The sequence below is a fragment of the Astatotilapia calliptera genome, chromosome 4, assembly GCF_900246225.1.
Source record: "Astatotilapia calliptera chromosome 4, fAstCal1.2, whole genome shotgun sequence".
Lineage (NCBI taxonomy): Eukaryota > Metazoa > Chordata > Actinopteri > Cichliformes > Cichlidae > Astatotilapia > Astatotilapia calliptera.
In genome coordinates, this window is record NC_039305.1 from 14,716,914 (window position 1) to 14,741,227 (window position 24,314).

A 24,314-nucleotide genomic window follows, 5' to 3' on the forward strand; every position below is an offset into this window, starting at 1 on the left:
CAGTTTACATCCAGGATCTACCGCGATGCTGTCTGGCACGCTGCTAAGAAATCCACCTACCTGAAAGGTAACAACCTAAAGCTGGCTGAGGATCTGTCTCCTGACGACCGCGCCCGAAGAAACAGACTCTGGCCGTCTGTGGAAGCTGCGCGCAAAGAAAACAAGCTGGCGTTCTTCGTAGGAGGTCGTGCATTCGTGGAGGGAAAAGAGATTTTTCCACCCCTATAACTTGATCCAAGGTATTTTGAGGTGAAAACTGAAGTATCTTAAGATTAACTTGGTTTCACTGCCGTTCTTTTTTTGTTTGTTTGTCTTTGTTGTTGGACTCATAAAACGATCAGAGTTAAACTGATGCAGTTTATTTGTTATAAGTTTATTGGTCTTCAGTTTGGCTGCAATATTTTTGCTGAAAATGTTATGAGCAAGCTGGATAAGCTTCTTTTTATTTTATTTTTTTTGTTTGTTTGTTTTTTTAATTCTTTTTTTGAATAATTAGTGATTTAAATGGAGCAAGAAAATTTCTATTAAGCTCCCTTTCAATGCTCATATGTGAAGCATTTATTTATTTTATTTATTTTTTACCACATTGGTTTTGTTTTAGGCTATTGTATTCCTATTATTATTCAAGTTCACAATTTCCTTACTCAGGGGTTGCAGTTCTCATCTTATATAGGACTCTCTTAAGTGACCAGGTTCCCAATTCAACTGTTCTTCATTTACTTGGTCTAAGCTTTTTCTTATTTGTCACTTTTAATTTTTGTTACTATCTTTATGTCTTTGTCTGTTATTTCTTTAAATGCAAGAGGTTTAAGAAACAATGTTAAACGTAAGGCTATTTTTTTGTTTTGCAAGCAGTTCAATTCAGATTTCTGTTTTATACAAGAGTCTCACTCAACAGAACAAGAAAAAACATTTTGGAGATCGCAATGGGGAGATGATCTGTGGATGTCCCATGGTACAGAGCATGCTGCTGGTGTCTGCATACTTAAAGGAAGATTTAATGGTAAAATCTTGAATTCTGACATAGATAAAGATGGTCATTACATTTTTCTAATAGTTGAGGCTGCACACTCTATCTATGTTTTAGTCAATGTGTATGGTTTTAACTGTCAGAGGGAGAATAAACTATATTTTGATAGGTTGGAGGAGCGCCTACTGCGCTGGTTATCTAAATATCCCAATTCTTTTATTATTTTTGGTGGAGACTTTACTCATTCACTGCCATTGACGTCTATAGACGTCAATGGCAGTCAACGTAAGTTTTTCAATTGACGTCTATAGACGTCAATTACGTTTTTCAATGGGAGGGGCTAGAATACAACCTCGGGCAGCTTGTCAGTGAATTTTATTGTTTCATATATTTGTAAATAAATTGTTTTGATAAAACATAACCTTTCTCAGTGTTATTTCTGTTTTATAGAAGGAAAAACTATTTTATATGTTAGAGGTGTCACAAAGCAAGAAATATTAGTGTCAAAGGCACTTTTCTGCTTGAAATGTATTTTTCACAAAGAGTTTGTTTTCTCCCTTTTTTTGGTCAAAACAGGCATTTTTGGTGGAACCCACCTCTCTTCTACAGCTGATTACTAAAGAATGGAAAATGGTAGAAACAAGCTTTTTTTTTTGGATGAAAGAAGAGAGTCTGTTCTTCATTTTGGTAGGTTCAGCGTTTATATGATCATAACACACAGTTTTCTGTGGCTCTTCAAAAATGAGTAAAAATGCTCAAAAACCCTGGCAGTGGGGAGTTACCTGATTTGAAAATGGCTGGCAGTGAATGAGTTAATACAGTGTTTAACAGCTATTTAGACAGATGGCCTTCTAGAAGTTCAGACTCTAACTCATTCATAAGACTGTTTGCACAAAGATTCAACTTAGTCGATTCTTGGAGGGATTCTCATTCGTCTCAGATAGCTTATACATGGTGCAATAAGTCTCAAACCAGACACTCACATATCGATTTTTGGCTTATCTCAAAAGATTTAGAAAAAGTTAAAACGGATATTTATCCTACACCACTCTCAGACCACAAAATGGTTAGCTTATCAATCCCGTTGTCATCCTCCCTAATCACTAAAACCTCTTACTGGAAGTTAAATAGTACCATTCTTGAGCATAAAGAAGTGATTTGTGAAGTTCAGAGATTCATTAAACTTTATTGGAGTAAAGCTCTCACAGATAATACATTTTGTAGTAACTGGGAACTTTTGAAATATGAAATTGGAAAATTCTTTAGAAAATATAGCAGTGATTTAGCAAAAAAAAGAAGATCTGATGAGACGCAAGTGATACAAGAGATCACATGCCTTACTTCCAAATCAATAGGCACCCTCAGTGAATCTGATAAGATAAAACTGGTTGACCTGCAGCATAAGTTAGATGAGATTTACAAACGCAAAGCTGACGGAGCATTTATTCGGTCTCGCAGGAAATGGCTCGAAGAAGGAGAGCAGAATTCAGCCTATTTTTTCAGACTTGAAAAGCATCAATCTAACACCAACTCCATCCTACAACTAAATATTAATGGGACAATTTCTAATGATAAGGATACCATAGCAAAATATTGTTCAAACTTTTATTGCAAACTTTATTCTTCTAGTTATTGCCCTGAAGCTTGTCTGACTTTTTAAAATTCTTTAGACAAAATCACTCAGCTGAATGAGGAGGATAGTCAGCTTTGCGACAGATCGATTTCTTTGATTGAGGTTGCAGATGCTATAAAACATCTGAAGTTTAACAAATCACCTGGAACTGACGGCCTTACTGCCGAGTTTTACAAACAGTTCGCTGACAGTTTAGCCCCGTTTCTTTTAGAAGTTTTTAAGGAAAGTATGGATAGAGGTACACTCCCTCCCACTTTATGTCAAGGTTTGATCACCCTCATTCCAAAACCAGGAAAGGATCCTTTGCTCTTAGACAATTGGCGACCAATCTCTTTACTGAATAATGATTATAAGATATTGGCACAAATTCTGGCTAATAGAATGAAACCTGTATTAGATAAAGTTATGGATGAGAGTCAGTCTGGTTTCATGCGGAATCGTCATATCTCAAACAACATAAGATTAATTCTAGACATAATAGATTACCCAGAACTTGTACAGGATGATAGTCTTATTCTTTTTTTAGATTTCTACAAGGCGTTCGACTCCTTAGAGCATGAGTTTATTTTTACTGCTTTAAATAAATTTGGGTTTGGTCAGTCCTTCTGTAATGCCGTTCAGACACTGTATTCCAATAGTAACAGCTCCATAAAGCTTGCCACTGGTACTTCCCCAAGATTTTCTCTAAAGCGTGGAGTGAGGCAGGGTTGCCCCCTATCCGTATATTTATTCCTTCTTTCTGTGCAACTAATTAATTCGCATATCAAACTCAGTTCTTTAAAAGGCCTGGTCATTGCTAACAGAGAAATACTCATAAGTCAGCTGGCAGACGATACAGCTCTCTTCCTCAGAGACGCCTTGCAAGTTTCAGTGGCCATCAACAATATACAGCCATTCTCTAAAGCCTCCGGACTTTCACTCAACCTGCATAAATGTGAACTTTTACCAGTTAAAAGTTGTTCAGCAACTTCAATTCATGGAATACCTGTAAGAAACTCTGTAAGATACCTTGGAATTCAAATAATAAAAAATGAGCAATCCAGATGCTCCACAAACTTCATTCCTATTATAGATAAATCCCAAAAAATCTTTAATCATTGGCTACAGCGAGACCTGTCATTGAAGGGTAGAGTTCTGCTATCGAAGGCTGAAGGTATCTCCCGTCTAACCTATGCTGCCCAGTCACTACATGTTGATAATACAACCTGTAAGTCAATTAACAAATTATTATATAATTTTTTTATGGAAAAATAAAACTCACTACTTGCGTAAATCAGTAGCTTTAAATTCATATGATAAAGGAGGCATAAATTTTATTGATTTCGGTGCTCTTAACAACACCTTTAAAATAAACTGGATTAAAAAGTAGTTAAAAAATCCTACTTCTATCTGGAACTTTATCTCACATCATGTGTTCTCTAATTTAGGCGGCCTTAACTTCCTACTGCTCTGCAATTACATTATTCCAAAAATACCACTGAAACTTTCTCACTTTCATCAACAAATTCTTTTGGCATGGGCCCTGATTTACAAACACAATTTCTCTCCACAAAACTGTTTTATTTGGAATAACTGCAATATTATTTATAAAAATAAAACTCTTTTTTTAAATAACTGGTTTAGTAATGGAATAATCTTGGTTAGTCAGTTATTTAGAGAAAATGGACTCTTTTATAATTACTCTGAGTTCCTCAGGAGATACAATGTACCGATAACGCCTAAAGAATTCTCAATAGTGTTCGATGCCATCCCATCTGGTCTGTCCATGTTACACAGATGCTCCCACAGTGCTCCACTACAGGTCACTCCCCCGGATGTGTTACATTCTTCTCTTGGCAATGTTTGCTTTTCCTCTCATAAGTCTATAAATACCAAAATAAGATCTCTCTTTCAGGATGCAATGGTCTCTGTTCCATCAGCCATATTTTATTGGGCCAATTTTGTAACAGATATTGAATGGAAAAAAGTTTGGACTTTACCACAAAGGTTTTTCTTGACAAACAAAATTAAAGAGATTTCCTTTAAGTTGATTCATAAGTTTTACCCTACCAAACAATATTTGTCCAAATTTATGGCTGAAATAAATGTAAATTGTACTTTCTGTCAAGAGCAACCTGAAACAGTTTCTCATCTGTTTTGGTCGTGTAAATTTACGTGTAAATTCTGGAAGGATTTCCACAAGTTTATTACTGACTTTGTTCTCCCTAATCTTCAACTGTACTATAAGGATGTTATCTTTGGCTATTATAATTTTAAAGACAAGGACAATGATGCTTTCTTTTTTATAAATTTGGTTTTATTTTTGGCAAAATTTCATATACACAAAAGCAAAGTCCTCGGCAGAAAGCCTGAACTTCTTGTATTAAAAATGGAACTTGCACAATATATAAGGACAATCTCCTCATCAAAAAACACTAAGGCTCTCAAGACTGTTAACATCTGTAACCGACTGAAACTGCTAACTTGATTTTGGCTCTTGCAAACTTTTGTTTATTTATGTTCCCCTTGATTTATTTTATTTTTTGTACTCACTTTTGTCTTACTGTCTTTGTCACTCTTTCTGTTCCTCATTGTACTACCACAATGTTATCTTTTATGTGATCCCTGTTTTACCTGACTGTATGTCTATAATGTGATAAATAAAGTTAAAAAAAAAATAAAAAAATAAAAAAAACACTCGCTGCTGCTGCCTCCCATGCTAGCGGCCTCGGGAGAGCAGATCTCTTCGCCGTCCAAGTACACAGGAACGCTGCTGGGCTGCGTTCCTGTGGTGGTGGCGCGCTTAGGGGATCAAATTACACACTTCCGGGGGTTTCCCCCTCCCTTCGCCGGATGCAATTCGTCACGCTTAGGGGCAGGTGGCGCGCTTCCGGGGTTTCCCCCTCCCTTCTCCGGATGCAATTCGTCACGCTTAGGGGATCAAATTACACACTTCCGGGGGGGGGAGGGGGGAGGTCAAAAGGTCGTGATTAGGGTCATCAATCAAATCGAATCAAATTTTGTCATAACTTGTAGGGAGTATCTCTCTCCCAGGGTGATATTGTGGAGAGCAGGGAAACTATTTTACTGCTATTGTTAATAATCATCAACATTACTATTGCATTAATAATATAATCTGCAGCATTGATATTGCATTCAGATGTTTAAACAGTGTGTGTGTCTTTCAGAAAGACTAAGCCACAGGCTGACAGAGGCTGTGTAGAGGGTGAAGAGGAAGGGGGAGAGGACAGGGGCACCACAGGGGACTGTCCTCTCCCCCTTCCTCTTCACCCTCTACACCACAGACTTCAGCCACTGCACAGAGACCTGCCATCTTCAGAAGTTTTCTGATGACTCTGTGGTGGTTGGATGCATCAGCAGGGATGATGAGACAGAGTACCGGGCTGTGGTCGACTCCTTTGTCACGTGGTGTGAGCAGAATCCTCTGCAGCTCAACGTGGCAAAGACCAAGGAACTGATCGTGGACTTCAGGAAGACCAGGAAACACTTGACCCCTGTTTCAATCCAGGGGGTCAGTGTTGACATTGTGGAGGACTATATTGACAATAAACTGGACTGGGCTAAAAACACCACAGCACTTTACAGGAAGGGCCAGAGTCGTCTCTATTTTTTGAGGCGACTGAGGTCCTTCAACATCTGCCAGAAAATGCTGAGGATTTTCTATGAGTCTGTTGTGGCCAGTGCGATCCTCTATGCTGTTGCATGCTGGGGGAGCAGGCTGAGGGTCGCAGATGCCAACAGACTCAATAAACTGATCCGTAAGGCCAGCAATGTTGTGGGGATGGAGCTGGACTCCCTCAAGGTGGTGTCGGAGAGGCGGATGCTGTCCAAGATAAAGACAATGTTGGATAACACCTCCCACCCACTCCATGACATGCCGGTCAGTCACAGGAGCACGTTCAGTGAGAGACTGAGATTACCGAAAAGCACCACTGAACCACACAGGAAATCTTTCCTGCCTGTGGCCATCTCCCTGTACAACGCATCCACTTAACACACTGTTTGCTGCTATAACTACACATGTTTCTTTTTCAGCTATTTATTTATGAGTGACTTATGTATGTATGTATGTATATGTATATATTGTACTATTCTTAGTTAGTGTATTGTCTGTCTTGTCTTAATGTTGGTTTATAATGGAGCACTGTAACAAAAAATAATTTCCCCCAGGGATCAATAAAGTATTCTGATTCTCATTCTGACAGGATATGCAGGCTTTGCAGAACTGAAACAGAAAGCAGAATCTAAGCGCAGGTTATTCTGAGGAGCTGGTTAGATGAGGCTATTTGAATAACTAGGTTATTCAAATTGCCTGGTATACTTTTATATCCTTTTATTAAGCTTTTAGTAGAGGTTCTTGATTAAAACATTTATTCAATATAGTACATATAGTTTCAATTAGGTTGTTACACATAAGGATGAGCCTCTGTTCTGGTGAAAGGTCAGAAGTGCAACGGGTGAGATGAGAGAGCATTTGAGGACGACATATACACACACACACACACACACACACACACACACACACACACACACACACACACACACACACACACACACACACTCAATTAGAGGGAATCATTTATAGGTGAGAGGTTAGTTATGTTTACTCGCAACTGTGAAAGAGGAACAGTTTCTTGTTGTCTCTGCAAGAAAGAGGAACAGCGTCTGGCAGGATGCGGGGCTCGTGTTCCAGACGAGATAGAAGACAATGTTCTTTTAAAAACCGTGTTAAAAGTCATTGTGGTTTTGATTTGACGTATGTATATATTCTGTCTGTGACGTATGAAGGGGCGTCATTAATTCAAACCCTGATGCTATAAAAATCTGTGTATGCTTTGATTAAGTCGAAGATCAGCCCTGTCTGCGAACGGAACTGGTCTTCCCACGCGTGTATTCATTAAAATCAATTGTTTGACCAAGATCTTCTGGACCATGGTTGTTTGTACTCTCCTTCCTCAATATTTGAACTTTAACAATATCTAAAACCTGCAGGACACCGGCACTCGAGGCCTGGAGTTGCCTACTCAGCTTCTACTTTAGCTATTATATTGTTTCTGTTGTTTATATTCTGTATTGATTCTATGCTGTAAGATGGAAACATGTTTTTTTTTTTCAAACCCTGTTCTTGTTTTTTTCTGACACTAAAAATAAGCTGCCTGCCAAAAAAGTATTTTGCAGCACCACAGCAGTTTTTAACATACAACAAAATTATCCATGAACTTTAAAGACTGAAACAATCTATTTTTCAACCGGAAGTCGAATGATTGGTGATCCTGCTTCCTGTAAAAGCGTTCTTATCTCAGTGGCCTTGCAGGTCATCTACAATCCTCCAGTCACATCTGTCATCAGCAGCTCTCTTCTATAATCTGTTAACTTTTATGGCCAAACTAACCTTTTATAACCCTTTGTGTGATATTAAAACAATACAGGTTTTTACATTTCCTGTTTCACAAAGGTTTAAAAAAAAAAGCATGTCGAGAATTTAGACTTTTTGAATCCCTGTGACAGACTGGCGACCTGTCCAGGGTGTACCCTGCCTCTCGCCCTGTGACAGCTGGGATAGGCTCCAGCACCCCCCGCGACCCTGAAAAGGATAAGCGGAAGCGAATGGATGGATGGATGAATCCAGAATATTACATTAAAGGAATTTAGTAGAAGCAAAGCAAAAGATCAATCAAGTAATAATAATAATAATCACTTAATAAAATCACTTGAATTTTACTTACTTAATTAAGCTAATGTAGATTCCTAATACTGATCTTGGGTGGACTGAGAGAGAGGATGGGCTCATCCAGGCCTGAAGATGCATTTATTTCTGTTCCCTGTCAATATAATCCAATAGCAAAGTAACTCTATAGTGTTCTCCAATTACTTTGAAATGGTAATCCAACATTGTACGAGAAGAGAAAAAAGCCAAAAAATTATCATTCGTAAGTTCATAGTGTTCGGCAGCACCTAATCCTTTGGCTTTTTTTTTTGCTGTAATTTCCAACTGTGAACTTCCAAGTCTGGATTTACTGATCATGCAGGAAACTAGAGGAAGAATCCTGAATGCTCCTAAGTGACCCCTTAGAAGCATTGATAGCCATTTGGCCATGTTGTATGCATGACTTCTACTCCCCCACCCTTCTTCCTCTAACCAAATGTGGTAAGAAGAAGAAGGCCAGAAGATGGGTATCCCATCCTTTGTTTCTTTTGCGTGTGAATATACATTCCTTTATATACTTCATGTATAATCATATATATTCTATTTATTACAAATTAATCTTGTGCATTTCAGGTTAAAGCTAAGAAAACTATATCAACAACCACCAAACAACTAAATCAGCAAATGAGAGCAGGTAAACGGATTCCACGCAAAGATGTAAACACAAAGCGTGGACGAAATGCATGAGAATCAGTGCGATGTCTTCAGCTTTCTCACTTGATGGCACGTACACGCCATCAGTGCTGAACGACGACATCTCACAGCTTATGATGCTGCAGGATTTGCCACTCTTCACCTCTTCCTTACAGATGCATCTGGAGATCAGCACACCTAAGGCTGATCTGTGAATGTGTGTGTGTGTGTGTGTGTTGGGGGGGGGGGGGGGGGGGGGGAATGCTCTTCAGTAGTTTTCCACCACTCTCCTCTTTGCCCTGGAGGGTTGCCCTCCCACAGGCTTGTAACTGTGGCCTCCAGTCCAGGGGGTGGGGGTTAGCTGTTCTCCTGCCCTGCACCCCAGCCCCCTCCCACTATGCAATCTACAGTCTCTCTAATTATACCAAGCAAGCTATTATCCTCAAAGAGCATCAGGTAATGTTCATATGTTGATTAACGGTTTTCTTCAGTTTTTGATCCACTGCAGAATATTTTTAAGGAAAAGCCAGGCCAGGAAAATCTCCTTCATGTTTTTCTGTGTTTTATCCTTAGTTACTTTGACACAAAGGCATCTGCTGTGTATATTGCATATGCTTAAACATCTGATGAAGTATCAGTACTGATAAATGATCAAAATTATAATATTTCTGACTGTCTGAGGAAAAATTGAATCGAATTGGAATCCAACCGATTCTAGAAATCAGTGATGATAACCAGCCCTAGTGCCAAGGTAGGTATCCCCCTGCGTCAGAAGCCCGCACTGGGCTGTCCAAATCATGGACAAACAGTATCCCACAGCTGTTTATGTTTTTAAACCCATTTTGAAGAGAGGCATTTTTTTAAATGTATTGATAGCATAATGTTAAATATTCTTACACAGTTAAAAAAAACTACACGTACAATAAATTAAACCATAAAGATTTCTGTTATTAAAAGAGTTTGTACTTTATTTTATTGCAACCTGTAATTTGTTTCAGTTTACTTGTATTTGTTTTATTGTTTACAAAAGGTTTGAGGTGCGAAATACACTGCAATGGTGTTTGAAAACAAAACATGCGTGTGTGTGTGTGTGTGTGTGTGTGTGTGGTTGGAGGATGTGTTTGTGTTTTGGGGGTTATAAAACAAGATGATAGATACAAGATAATAGATAATATGCAACTTAACAGTTGTATTTTATCTATTGGGGGATGGGTGTGGCTGGGCTGATGACGGTAACAGAAAAGAGTGGCAATTTATATTTTTATTAGTATTTTTAAGGATTAAAGATGGTATTTATTATTAGGCTTTTTTTTAAAAAGTGTTTATCACCCAACATCGTTTCATTGTTGAAAAAAAAGGGCTCCGAGGGAGGGTGTTACCGCTCTTCCAGCCACGCCCATCTGCGCTGCACAAACACCTCCTCTTCCTGCCTTTCTCAGTTCTCCGTTCTGCTTTTCCTGCTCCCGCGTTACTCATGTTGGATTTACCTTTGTATTTTATGTATAGATGCAGTTGCAATTGTGCAGTCTGAGCCACAGAGTTCCAGTTTGTTTTTAACCGCATCGGTTTGTGGACTTTGCTTTTTGCTTGATTTTTATTTTTCCCGCCTGTTTCCTGTTTGTGTCTCACTGCTTGCCTCAGATCTCCCTCAGCAGCCTTTTCCAGCATTACTTCTAACAAAAGGTGAGCAGTTTGAACTTTTAATCTGAATTTAATATCACTGTCTCTGATTATATGTGCATTAAAGGAGAAGTCGATCACGAATGTCTAACCAGTAAAGCAGTATTGTCTGGTTAAATATTGCATTTTATCTTACAGTTTATCTTACATTTCTTGGTCATGGATGATTTCGTAAGAACCAAACTGGTTGAATGGGGGCTTAGTGAGTGGGTGGAAAAATTTAAAGGTAAAGTATTAACGTGAATCCCTGATGGGTACAGATATTGATTCTGATGTGATCTGTGAAGTAAGTTGAGAATAATCTTTATCTCTTCAACTTTATTTTTAATTACAGATCAAGAAATTGATGAAGAAAATATTTTTGAGCTTGATGATCGAGAAATTGAGAATTTGATCACAAAAGCTGGACCAAGAATGAGATTCAAGAAGAACCTCAAGCTGTTAAAGGTAATTAAGTTCTTTGACAATCATTGCTATTTTAGTGAACAGAGGTGACTTTATCTGTATATTTAAAAATGCACTGGCAGTAATAATCAGTGATGGGAAAAACCGCGTTAAAAGCAACTCTTTTACTTTTTTTCTGTAACTGGTAATCTGAGTAATTACTATTTCTATCGTTTTGTCTTGATGCATCAATCATGCAGATAAGTAAATCTCCAAAACTTGATTCTGTTCATCTGGACGTAGCGTTTTGTGTGAGAACCGTTTCGTCACTCATCCAAGTGACCTCTTTAGTTTCAGCTGACTGCAGTGCATTTGCATAATGACTGAAACCAGTCCAGTGAAGGAACAATGGGCTGGGAGGTCAGTTCCTTAATGTTAATTATGCAAATTCTCATGACCATTGATCAACAACCACTGACCAAAACCCACTGATCAATGGCCATGAATACCATTCAGAGAGTTGGGGAATGGCTGCAATTACAGCATTCTAAGATGGCGAAAGATGTACCCTTAGGCCCCCTCCTCGAAGTCAGAACAGAATCACCAATTACCAGAGTTTGATTCCTGGCGAGTGTTTTGCCAAGTGGGCAAAAACAGTTAGATGCATGAACAGGTTGGTGGTGTACCGGGGACTTCTGTTTAAGACTATGCTTCCTCCTCACCATCACCCAGTCATCTTGTTTACCCGACTGTTCGGGACAATTTGCCAGAGGGAGCTAGCCTTTGACTGGACAGGCTAAAGGGGCCTGGCTAGCTATAGGATTTTTAAGGGTGCGAAGCAAAGTCTCCAATTCTGTGATAAGGTAATTTATAATGTATTCTTCATCAGTCTGCTAGTTATAAATATAACTGCATTTAAGTTTGTTGATTGTAAAACTTGTATGCTAGTGTCCTTCAAATGTTGTTAAAGAGCAATGCCAATGCAAATAGTAATAATTTCCTGTATAACTCATATTCATCCTCAGGTCTTGCCATCCACAAGTGATACAGGTGAGACACATGTATCGTATTTATTGCATCTCATATTATTCTGTGTTTGCATAAAATATTGGTGCCTTTCAATCTACATAACTTTACTAAGAATAACTTTCAATGCTGAGAGAAACACATTTTTTGTTCTTATTTTTTGTTCTTATTTTTTGTTGTTTTTATACAATCAGGAAAGAGAAAATCTGATCTTCAAAGTGATGCCAGCAGGTTGCAGTCACCAGCTAAGCGACAGCGTCTGTCTATGCCAGGATTTGCAGGTATTTACGTCTCTTTCTAAACAGTGTCACAGTTTAAGCCACTATAGGGTTAAATTTCTGTGCAGCACAATTTGTCCAACATGCCAGTTTCATCTTTGATGCTAGAAATTACTTTTTCTTTGGCCTGTTGTCAAAATTTAACAGTCAGCTTGATGTATGGTATAGTAAGTTTGATTGGTAAGTGGTCACATTATGGTCCTGATATACTCTAATTCACACAGGTTTGTTTTGTTTGTTTGTTTTTTTACATGAGATTTTACATTTTCTGTTTATTCTAGTCTATTTGTTTTAAATAGTTTTTGCCTTTCTTTGTCCACAGAATCAATCATACTGTCTGATGTGAAAAGCATCATGACATTTGTACATGCCAGACTAAATGACCAAGACAAACTCAGTGATTTCTTAAAGTGAGTATTAAGTTTTTTCATATTTTGTAATGTATGGGCCTGGTTCCACTCCTGATCATGTGACAGTTTCACAAACAGATCAAAGAGAGATTGTGTTTGAAGAAACCAAAAATGCAGAAAATATCTGTAAAACATCCTCAAAAACTGCTAGTTATGTGTAATTGAGTCACACAGAGAAGATGGTCCCTTTTCAAGAGTCTTGACACACGCAAAAATAAGCAGTATATTCACATGATCAGAACAATTAAAATGATTCAGTCCAAACAAACTTTATGGATGTCACACTGGTTACACCAAGATACAGTCACAGGAATGAGTAACTACATTGATGAGGATTTATTAACCTAAATGCACTAATTGCACGTCTTTGGACTGTTGGAGAAAGCCAAAGTACCTGGAGAGAGCCGAGGCAAACATGAAAAGACAACACGTTCTCACTCCCAAAGCGTAACATGTTATGCTATGTGACAAATCGTCGGTATATTACGCTTCTGGCCACCCAACACGTCCCTATAATACGAAATCAGAAAAATGAAATGCTAACTCCGGGTCCGATAACAGGCAACCCACCCGCAGTAGATGCGCTCGGTGTGAGGTCTCGCAGCAAGCTATCAAATACGGTGCATTTCTGGGCTTTTAAAAAAAACGCTATGCGTCGCCAGGTGTTTCATCGGATTTGAGGTGTTACCTCCTTTGACAGTATCACAGTATCAGCTTAAAGCACTTGTTGCAGGCTGCTGAGTTTGCATCTTTTGCTGTGAAGTACAGCCAGGCTTTTGACCGCTTCGCCTTGGGCATTTTTAATCTGTAGCTCTGCTCTAAAAGAACGTACGTACCTGGACCCGCCTACTATCCTCGGAAACGTAAAATGATTGGCTAGAAGTGTATCACAGCTCAGGGAATAAAAGCACCGAAATAAAGCACCGAAATGTGCGCTGCTTTTCGGTCTGGTTACTACCGTTTATGTCAGATGGTACCCATCCCTAATTATGGGTATGTTACAATGTACACGGTATGAAGGTATTTTATGAATATGCTATAACTATAAGTATGTACAGGCTGTAGTGAGTGTACAAACTATGTACAGGCTATGAACAGGATTTAAATATGGTTAAAAATATGAAAACTATACAGAAATATGAAATATGAACTATACTGATTGTAGATATACAATTGTGAGTATTAATAAACAGTTGTAAACAGTTGTAGAACTATAATTATTGTATTGTACAGAATGATTGTCTATACAGCATTTACAGTAGTGCAGTTCAGATCAGTGAGATATGTGGGTAATTTCTACAGTGGTTATATAAAGTGCTAGTGGTTGTAAGGTTGGTGAACCACCACCTGAACCGGTCCATGTTATTATTTTGTGTATGAGGGTACAGTTGGCCATTTGTTTGTTTTGTCCATTGTGTGTGTGTTCAGTTATAGGTGGTTGTAGGTGTGTGTATGTTCAGTCCATGAGTTTAATGTGGGTCAGAGTTCAGGAGTCTGACAGTTGTGGGGAAGAAGCTGTTCCGGTACCTGATGGTCTTAGTCCTGTGGCTCATGTAGCGCCTCCCAGAGGGCAGGAGTCGAAGAGTCCTTGTGCTGGGTGACTGGGGCCTCTGATGATTTTCCCAGCCCTTTTCAGACACTTTCCTGTAGATGTCTTGTATGGCAGGAAGTGGTCTTTCACCGATGCGCTGGGCGGTTTTCATGACCCTCTGCAACGCCTTCCGGTCCGAGGCAGAGAAGCTCCCATACCAGACTGTTATACAGTTAGTCAGGATGCTCTCGATGGTGCAGCAGTAGAATTTCACCAGGATGTCTGAGGACAGGTGGTTCTTCCTCAGAGTCCTCAGTAAGAAGAGGCGCTGGTGAGCCTTCTTGACCAACTTGGAGCAGTTGGTCGTCCAGATGAGATCCTCGGAGATGTGGACTCCAAGGAGCTTGAAGCTGCTCACATAATCCACAGCCGTCCCTTTAATGTAGATGGGTGGATGTGGGTCAGCTTTCCTCCTGTAGTCCACGATGAGCTCCTTGATCTTCTCGGTGTTAAGCAGCAGGTTGTTGGTGTCGCACCACTCAGCCAGATGATAGTTTGGTTCCATATTCACCAATTAGTTTCTTGTGTCAGTCTGTTTGGTGTGTTGGTTCTTTGTTTAGCTATTTTACGTTATACTTTTGACTTAACAGCAGTACAACTATAGATCACAGAATGATTTATTAGTAAAATAAAACTATCAAAGTTAAGACCAACAAAGACTGATATTTTTAGGAGGTTTTGGTGACTTAACTACATTTTTTGCTGTTCCTGTTATCTACCAACTCTTGGGGGAAACATTTTAGCTTTAACTGACACAAAAAGGAAGATGCTGATCAAAACAACATACAGTAAACAATTAGTGGTGTATGTGTATAAAACTAAAATATTTAGTGATATTTCATTTGATGATCACTACCATGATTATAACTCTCTTTGAAACTCTCTTTTTTAAAGCGTGCATAAAAAGTTTTCATGACTGAATCAATTAACCCATATTTAAAATCTCGTTCATCAGGAAAAAGATCAGTGATTTGGAGACAGACAAGAGGGAGCTGGTTGGTGTCTTTGGTAAAACCGGGGCTGGAAAGAGCTCTTTGATAAATGCCATCATTGAAGAGAAGAATCTTTTACCTTCAGGAAGCATCAATGCCTGCACCTCAGTCATGATCAAAGTGGAAGCCAACGCACACAACAAGTATGAAGCAGAAATTGAGTTCATCACAAAGGAGGTAAAATGAATTCTCAAATTTGATTTGTACTTAAAACTAAATCATTTGTTATAGTGCAGTTCTTGGAGCTTAAGGCTGGGTACATGCCTCAATAAATTGCTTGTCATCTATTTTTGTAGGAGTGGAAAGATGAGTTGTGGTCATTTCATCAGCTTCTTGACAATAATGAAAATCAGGAAAAGGAAGGCGATGATGATTATCGTGATGCTGTTGAAAAGCTGTCAGCACTTTATGGAGAAGAATGGAAAGAGAAGTCCTCTGAAAACCTCATGGAGAACAAATATTTCAAAGAAATTCCAGAATTTCTCCAATCCAGGCGGAAGATATTGAGATGTGAATCAGTAAGACAAACTCATATTGCTACTATAACAGACAGGGGACACACAGGGGATGCTGGGAAGGGGACACAGGTGAAACTAGGACATCTTGGACACAAAAAGGGAACTGACCAAATAAACAAAAGACTAAGGCTACGTTCACACTGCAGGCGAAAGCGCATCAAATCCAATTTTTTTGACACTATGCGACCCATATCCGATCATGGTGTGACAGTGTGAACGGTGCAAATCCGATATTTTCAAATCCGATCTGGGTCACTTTCGTATGTGGTACTGAATCCGATACATATCCGATGTTTTAGAAAGCGACTGCTGTTTGAACGGTCAGGTCGCATTAAATCCGTCTTTTACGTCACCGACACAAGACAGACGCCAATTATCAGTACTAGAGAAGCGCCCGAGAAGACATCGCGGTCGCTTCCTGGCCATCCAGCGTAGATGTCAGTGAAACTGTTGGGAAGACAACGTTGGAGAGACGTGAACATTTTATTTGTACTGTATAATCTGCAGATTCTGACAGAAATCTGCAACTATCCTTTGAAGCACCGCTCCTCTAAAACAGCAATAAGGATATTTATTAGGTTATTTACATTATTATGTAAATAACAAAATAACTTAAAGCAAAAATTGGGAAACGTAAAGTCCGAAGTCTTTATATTAACGGCCATCTGTCAAACAATACTGTTTGCTCTGGGTCTAAAGAGCGCGCTGTGTGTGAAGTCTTCTTTTGCGCATGCGGGCCGCTTTAAGCCTTCACACTAGAGCGCGTTTGCTGTCGCATTTTATTTGTAGTGTGAACAAGCAGACAAAAAAATTGGATTTGATCAAAAAATCGGAATTGAGCATTAACACCTGCAGTGTGAACGTAGCCTAAGAACTAAAAACATATCTCACTTCTGAAAATAGCATGCAGCATAGATTCAAAAGTCCAAAAAACAAAACACTGAAAACAGATCCAGTGATCAAAACAAAACAGATCTTACTGAGATCCCACAATGATCTTTAGATGATCACATTGCCAGAAAAAATAAATCTGTTCTTGTAATAACTGGTTAACAAGACCCAAGTTTGGTCCAGGTCCGTGATGTAGAGCATGATTGTTTTTATTTTAAATAATCGCAGTAAGAACCTTTTCCCTTATCACACAACAGTGATCAGTTCCCTATTTTAACCTACTCTTACACTTTAAATCGCACCGTAGAAATTCACTGCTGAGCAAATTCAGCAAAGACTGAATCAAAGTGGCCACAAAGTAAATCAGTGTCTGACAGTCAGTTAAAGTGGACAACTGTGCAAAATGCCGACATGAAGTAGTTTCTGCTAATAGTAATACTGGCTGTTGAGAACAAGAGTGTTCATAGCATGATTTAAATAGAGAATAAAAATTAAATAAATCATAAAAATCTATTTTCATTTTGGATTTGATTGATGTTTTTCTTGGTCCAATATAACACAAAGGGAAGCTTGTACATGACACAATCTGATCATTTAAATCTAAAACTGAACACTAATTACTTAACCTTTTTTATGTCACTGACTTTTTAATGAATTCTATAAAGCACATTCTGTGAGGACTGAAATTAAACTGCACTGCTTTTACTATTTATTGCAGGCTAATGAACTTTCTGCACAATTTGTCAAGTACACAAGAAGTGAGTCAAAACAAGGAGAAGGCAATGAAGGAAAAAAGTGGTTTTGGCCACTAGTGAAGTGTGTGACTGTCAGGGTGCCAAACAATCCTTTTCTCCAGCATGTCACACTTGTGGACCTTCCTGGAAATGGCGACTGTAACAAGAGCAGAGATCAGATGTGGAAAGGGGTAATTCACATTTACTGCTCTTTGCTTATACTGTGTTGTCTGTAAACAGTCATCTTTCAATGAAGCACTGAGACATGTTATTCTCCTTTCAGATAGTTGGAGAGTGTTCTACTGTGTGGATTGTGACTGAAATTAACCGAGCAGTATCAGAGAAAGAGGCCTGGGAGATCCTGGAAAGTGTCAGTAGTCTGATTGGAAATGGTGGCGAATGTCAGCAAATTCACTTTATCTGCACCAAGTCTGATCTTCTTGATGATTCAGATGATCTGTAAGTAATTTTGAATGCTGATCAACTACAGGGTGTTTCCATGTAAGATAAACCCAGGCTAGAATGAAACACAGAGTTTAGCCTTTTTTTTTAATAATACAGAACATTTGGGTCAAAGGGAGTCTGAGATGCAGATACAATTTTATAAAGTTTATTGAATATGGTGGACTGAGTAATAAAGAGAAGAGAGAGGGAGTGGAATAGTGGAGAGTGGCAAAGGTAGTAGATTTTTTTTTAGTTGTAGAGGGACAGCAAGAGAGAAGAGGGTGAGCAATAACAGGAGAGCAGGAGGAGAAAGAGTTGCAACTGGCATCATTGCAGCTTTTATGTATGCACAACTGATGTGAAGTTTAATAGGTTTATTTACAATGAAAGAAAAATATAAACTGAATAAACTAATATGAACTGGTGAATTAGTGGAGAACACCACCGTAGGTGGCAGAGATGCAGTGCCACAGTCAGTCTTTAAATACAATCTAGGCGATGACAATGAGTTATATGTGTGCGACAGTCAGGGAAAGCTCAGCTTGGTCAGAAAGGGAGCCTCCCACATTTCCGCCTAAAGGCCAAGGCTACGTCCACAGCTACACTGGTATTTTTGAAAACATAGCTTTTTCTATCGGTTTGGGCTTTTCATCCACACGTAAATGGCGTTTTGGATCACTGAAAACTGAGATTTTTATAAACTCCTGCCAGCGTGGAGATTTTCGAAAACAGTTTTTGCATTTACCCGTGGACGAGGAATACGAGGAGTTAGTCACGCAACATCAAACATGACGCCACGCTGTGCGCCACGTGATTGTTTACATTTGATGAATTTTCAAAATGGGAGACAGAAACAAAATACTATCTGCATTTTTTTACACGCTTACATATACACATGCAGTTACTGCCCTTCTACTTAGAAAGACAGAGGTGTCAGAGTAAAATACACAGACGCTGTCACAACCCAAGTCCTAACACCAATGCCTTTTTCATTTTTTAATAAATTTAATTTTTTTAAATTAAATATATGTATGCATGCATTTTGTCCATTCTTAGTTGTGAGTCTACACCAGCCGTATTTCAGAGAGCTGTGACTCGTGATTATAAATCACTAAGACAAATGTAAAATTGTCAGTTTCTTTCTTTATTGAATAAACTCTGGCCAAAAGAGCTAGCAAGATAAAATCCAAAATACAGTTTAGTTATTAACATTTGAAATAATGAAGGCACTTGAAAAGAAAAGAGGACATAATTCTAGTAAGTTAGGATTTGGCATGTTCTTGACAGCGTTTGACTTTGTTTTTGCGTTTACATGTGAACAGAGATATTTTTTAAAAAGTGCACACGTCGATGCGATTTTTAAAAAATGAAAAAACACCTTTGTACGTGGGGACGTAGCCCAAGAGTAAATCAAAACCACCCAGCCTGCCCCAGATTAATGATGGTGATAATAATAGTGATGATGGTAACAGTACATATATGCACATTTGTTGTAGTTCATCAGCTGATATCCATGATCGAATAGTTAAAAGAAACATTCATGCCAAGGATGGAGTAAGGGAAGCATTCAACGAGCGAACCAAGATTAAGGTGAGTTTTATAGGCTTACAGAAAATCTAATGTAAAGACTCTCCATAGTTGTAAGGATGCTTTAAAATTAAATCACATTTTTCCGCAGAAACACTTCACTGATGACAGTTTCAAAGTGTTCACAGTGAGCTCCAAAGAGTTCCTAAAAGGGAAGCATCTAAGTCCAGATGAAACTGGTGAGTGAAGTCTCCGTTTTGCTAACAGAATATAAACAGCTGAAATGCACATGTTGTTTTAGTTTGCTCTGACTGAAAGAAGAATTATTTAATTTGAATTTAAGTAATGTCAAACTGGCACTGAAATTTCTTCTCAACAGAAATACCTCAACTTCAGGGATTTTTGCAAGATCTCAATGACTGTCACTCAGAGACAGTAAACTATGTGAATGGAGCTCACGGGATTCTGTCTCTGATTCACGGAGCCAACTCCAGAGGAGTGGTAAGGTCAACTAATGCTGGGAATACACTGCGATTTTTTTCAGTCGCGTTATTCAGCTTCTGCGCAAACTGTACGATTGAATCGCAGGGGTGAGAAGTTCGTAGGTCACGGTGCAGGGTCTCACACTATATGGCCTGATGTGCTCACACTGTGCGTCCATAACACATAACACAAAATCTATCTCTCCCTCTCTGTCTTTTACTCACACAGACACACACACCACCACCATCAACATTACTAAATTGCTAATGAAAAACGCAGCTGCAAATGAGCAGCAATATCCATCCAACTATTTTCACGGTTGTTGTGGTCGTGATAATTTTGTGAGGCCACATCGAAAAGACTCAGATGAGCTTGCCAAAGTTCTACAAGTTGTGCCTCCATCGCTTATGTCCAGATCACAGGCTGCGTTGACACCCTCGCAACGAGCGACAGGATTTCAAACAGGTTTGATTTTCTTACGAGATCGGGAACTGATCGTGAGGTATTAATCGCTTCTTGTTACCCCACGTATACTACACGATGCATGACACACGATTAGGGGAAAACTTGGACCAATCCCGAAAACGGTCGCACGACTGAAAAATCGTCTCAAAATGGACCATAAATCGCAGAGTGTATGCCCAGCATTAAAAGATACACATTCTCTTACATGTTGAGATTTCCAAATTTTTTCGAGTATCTTGTTTTTATAATCTATTAATTTATGATTTATTAATTGATTCATTTATTTTTGCTGTTCTATTTTACTTCTCAGGTTCTTATTACAGGACAGTGACTTTTAAAATCAATTGATTTCATAAATATATACGAAACAACAAGTTGTTTTTCTGACTTTATTCCTTCAAAAATTTTCAGGATGATAAAAAAGCCGAGGTGTGTGCAGAACTTGAGAAAAACACGAACATCCAACTTCGTAATGTCAACAAAGAAATGGAAGACACCTATACGGCTTTTGAAAAATATCTTGATGATGGCGTTGAGAAATCCAAAGGATCATATGGAGAAAAACTCAAGAACGTCTTGTATCGTGTATGTATTTTAAATATAGTTACAACAAAACAACATATTTTACATGAATATGTGTTTAAATACTTCTTCTTTTCTTTTCTGTTTTAGGGAAAGAAGGGTGGTGCTTTTCACAAGATACTGAAGTGTGTTGTTAAGAATGGTGGCGTCCACAAACCAAAGAAAGGGACCCTAATTAACCTTAATATGAAGTTGGCTTCCTGTCTGATTGACAGCATTGATGATGAATTCAGAAAGACCTTCCCGTAAGAAAAGACAAGTTCTAAACAGTCACATAATATTATCCAAGATATGTAATCATAACATATAAACTTGCCAATTCTGCCATTAATAACCACAATGTTTATATGTTTTAGAAATGACTCAGAACGTGGAGCATTCAATGGAGTCATCGATACATTTTCACTTAACACTGATTCTCTGTTTGAAAAGTACAAAAATGCTGAACTGCAGCTCAGATTTCTCAAGACAGAGGTAAGAGATGAAACTTTACTGACATAATGGACAGTAAATGGAAAACATGAAAAATTAACCTTAGTTTTATGGCTTGATGTGATTTCAAGTGATGTTCATCCATATTTCATGTTTGTTCTCTAAGGAAGAAAAAATTAAGGCAAAACTGAACAGAACGATGCGGAAACAGAAGAAAAGAGTCTACAGCAGTCTGACAGAGACAATTGAAGACATTATGGATGAAGGCTACAAGAGTAAGAAATAAGATCAGAGATTCACAAAAACACATATTTATATTTATCATTATTCAGAAAGAGAAATCTGATTGGAGCTTTCTGTCTTATTGTAGAGGCTGCAGAATTTAGTGGAAAAGACACGCTGTACAACATGAGGGAGACTATTACGGACCACGTGCACTCAAAGGAGGACATGTTTGAGAGGGCAAAAAATACCATGTTGGAGAAATTGCACACTTTGATGGTTTGTCATGTTTTATGAAAAAATGGGATGAACATATGAAGGCTTTTTCCATATTTAACTGGAATAGACTTACACAAAAATATGTTTCCATTTATGTTTTTATGCAGTATCTGAGAACCTTCTAAATGTAATTGTATTTGACTTAACACAATATTTTGATCTGTGATAAGTAATAACCATTTTTAAAATAGGAAAAAATCCTGAAGACTCTGGAGGAAACTATGAAGGAATCCATTGAACGTTCATTCAAGACTGATGGGGGCTTACTCCCAGGTAAACAGGACAATTTGCTGTATTTACATTTGATAAAGCTTCCTTCCTTTTCTCTTTATCTTTGAAATCTTTCACCTGATAGCACAGTGTATTTACCTATTTGTCTCTCTATTTTTAAAATTAACTTATAATTTACAGTCACACACACTATTACGTGAGTCACTCTTGGGGAGGAAACAATTCAAAAAATGTTTTGTTTTTCAGATGTTTCAACAGAGCTTGAGATGGTGAAGAAACATTATGATAAACTTGTAGGCACTCCAGATGATGAAACATCACTAACTGGGTAAATTCTTATACGTCATCATCAGTATTACATAGAATATTTTACATTTAAAAAAATATATATATATTTTGGTCCTTATTGCTCATTGTTAAACCTTTTTTTGGATGTTTCAGATTTGCTGACCAGGTAGAAACTGCAGAAACCTGGACACAAACAGGTCTTACCAGAGGAAGTGCTGTTTAAAACAAAAAACCATCCGATTTGGTCTCAATCATTTTCAGTTGTTTTTATTTGGTCCCTTTAAAAGTTGTTTGGTGACATTTGACTTTGATTTTGTGAATGTCATTATAAGTGATTGTGGACTTTTATTTCTGTAAGACATATTTATCTTTTAATGTTTTAAATATTGAGGCTGACAAAGAAGTTTGCGGAAAACTGAAAGAGATTCACATCACATCACTCTACATATATTTCAAATCTATTTTAATCGTTTTATTTTATGAGTTTAGTTATGGTTCATTCAGATGACAATGCAATGATATAGCACATTTCAGTACATATAAAATCAGTGTACTTAACACACTAGATAAAAAATGGTAACACTTTATAATACAGCCCACAACTAAGGTGTAATTAAATGGAACATCAATGTATTTTATCTAAAATTACAATTAAAATTGTGATTATATTTACCTACAAATATTTAAAGGTAACAAGTCATCCAGACCATTGTTCCAAGATTTTTAGTATTAATGACTCCTAAAATTTATCTTGTAAACGTTGATTGGTCAGTTAGGGTAAGTAGCTCTATCTCCATGCAGCTACAGGACTAGTTTTATCCCTCTACATTGTGTCCATCTTTTCCTCCAATAAATGTTTAATTTTAGTAGTTCTTTTCATTATGGAATTAACTGTCTGATTATGAGATTCAAAGTAGTTTTTCATCTCAACTTTTCACACTCAAATATGTGTTTTTGACAGGTTTTCATACATTAGAGCCACAGCAGAGGGTGTTTTTCTTAAAAACAATATCTGAATTGGGATTAGATGGATTTGTGTATGAAAAACACAACTATTAATAAATTTATTTGTAAAACTTAAAGTTTCTGGGGGTTTTTTCCAAGCACCCATTCATAATTCCTGTTATTCTCTTTAATTGTAAGTTTCTTGGTCCCAACAACCTTTCTCACCTGTCACCTTTCTTTATTCTTCACAAAAAAATTAATTATGAAGATTGTTTTGGCAGTAGTATCAGCTGACTCTTTTTTGATATTTTGCGCTGTTGACAGAAGTTAAGTTTGTCTAACGTGCACCTCTGTCTCATCTAACAGCCATTGTTGTTGCAGGTCTAGTACTCTGTGTCATTTGAGTCCCCACAAAAGAACTGAGTGTATTATGTATAAAAATACACTATCACATTATTTCTAAAAGCTTGTCTTACATTGTTAATCCCAATTTACCTTAGAAATAAATTATATGTTTCGGGAAATTTTTTTCTCTCCTTTTTTTTTTTAGCACAATTATCCTAAAATGCCATCATTTTTGTGCATTTTTGTTCCTCTTCATTATAGCCTTACTCATAATATTATAGCGAGATGTCCTTTTAATTCTAATTTTCTAATGCTTAAAGTCTTTGAAGTAAGTCCCTGAATTGTCTTTACCCCCATTACTCCCACAGAAATCCTTATGAATATTCTGAATGTGAATTCTTTTTTTTGTTGTTGTTTGTTTTTGTTAAGTCTAATTGTTGAATGTTGCCATTGTGTTTCTTAAATTTGTACAGTCTTAGTTTAAGCAGTAGGATCAAAGCCATTCCTTTGATCCTGACCACCTCTCCAGCCACTCTGTGCTGGGGGAGGTTTTATTGTAGATACATCCTAACTTGAAGATCTGTTTGATGTTTGGTAGAGCTTCCTACCCTTTGTATGGTTTCA

The 24,314-nt window shown here is 37.9% G+C and overlaps 1 protein-coding gene across 1 annotated transcript; it reads left to right on the plus strand.

The window, feature by feature from the left end:
• Nucleotides 1-10,375: 10,375 nt before the first annotated feature.
• LOC113020767 (nuclear GTPase SLIP-GC-like) lies at nucleotides 10,376-23,482 on the plus strand. Its single transcript, XM_026164992.1, has 21 exons — nucleotides 10,376-10,626; nucleotides 10,762-10,849; nucleotides 10,958-11,070; nucleotides 12,033-12,057; nucleotides 12,228-12,314; nucleotides 12,634-12,721; nucleotides 15,268-15,481; nucleotides 15,601-15,822; nucleotides 17,432-17,638; nucleotides 17,731-17,906; nucleotides 19,388-19,481; nucleotides 19,570-19,657; nucleotides 19,798-19,919; nucleotides 20,778-20,951; nucleotides 21,039-21,193; nucleotides 21,305-21,422; nucleotides 21,547-21,655; nucleotides 21,751-21,881; nucleotides 22,073-22,154; nucleotides 22,359-22,440; nucleotides 22,554-23,482. Exons 2-21 carry the CDS (start codon nucleotides 10,783-10,785, stop codon nucleotides 22,621-22,623), a joined length of 2,424 nt encoding a protein of 807 aa, XP_026020777.1. The 5' UTR covers nucleotides 10,376-10,626; nucleotides 10,762-10,782; the 3' UTR covers nucleotides 22,624-23,482.
• The last annotated feature ends 832 nt before the right edge of the window (nucleotides 23,483-24,314 follow it).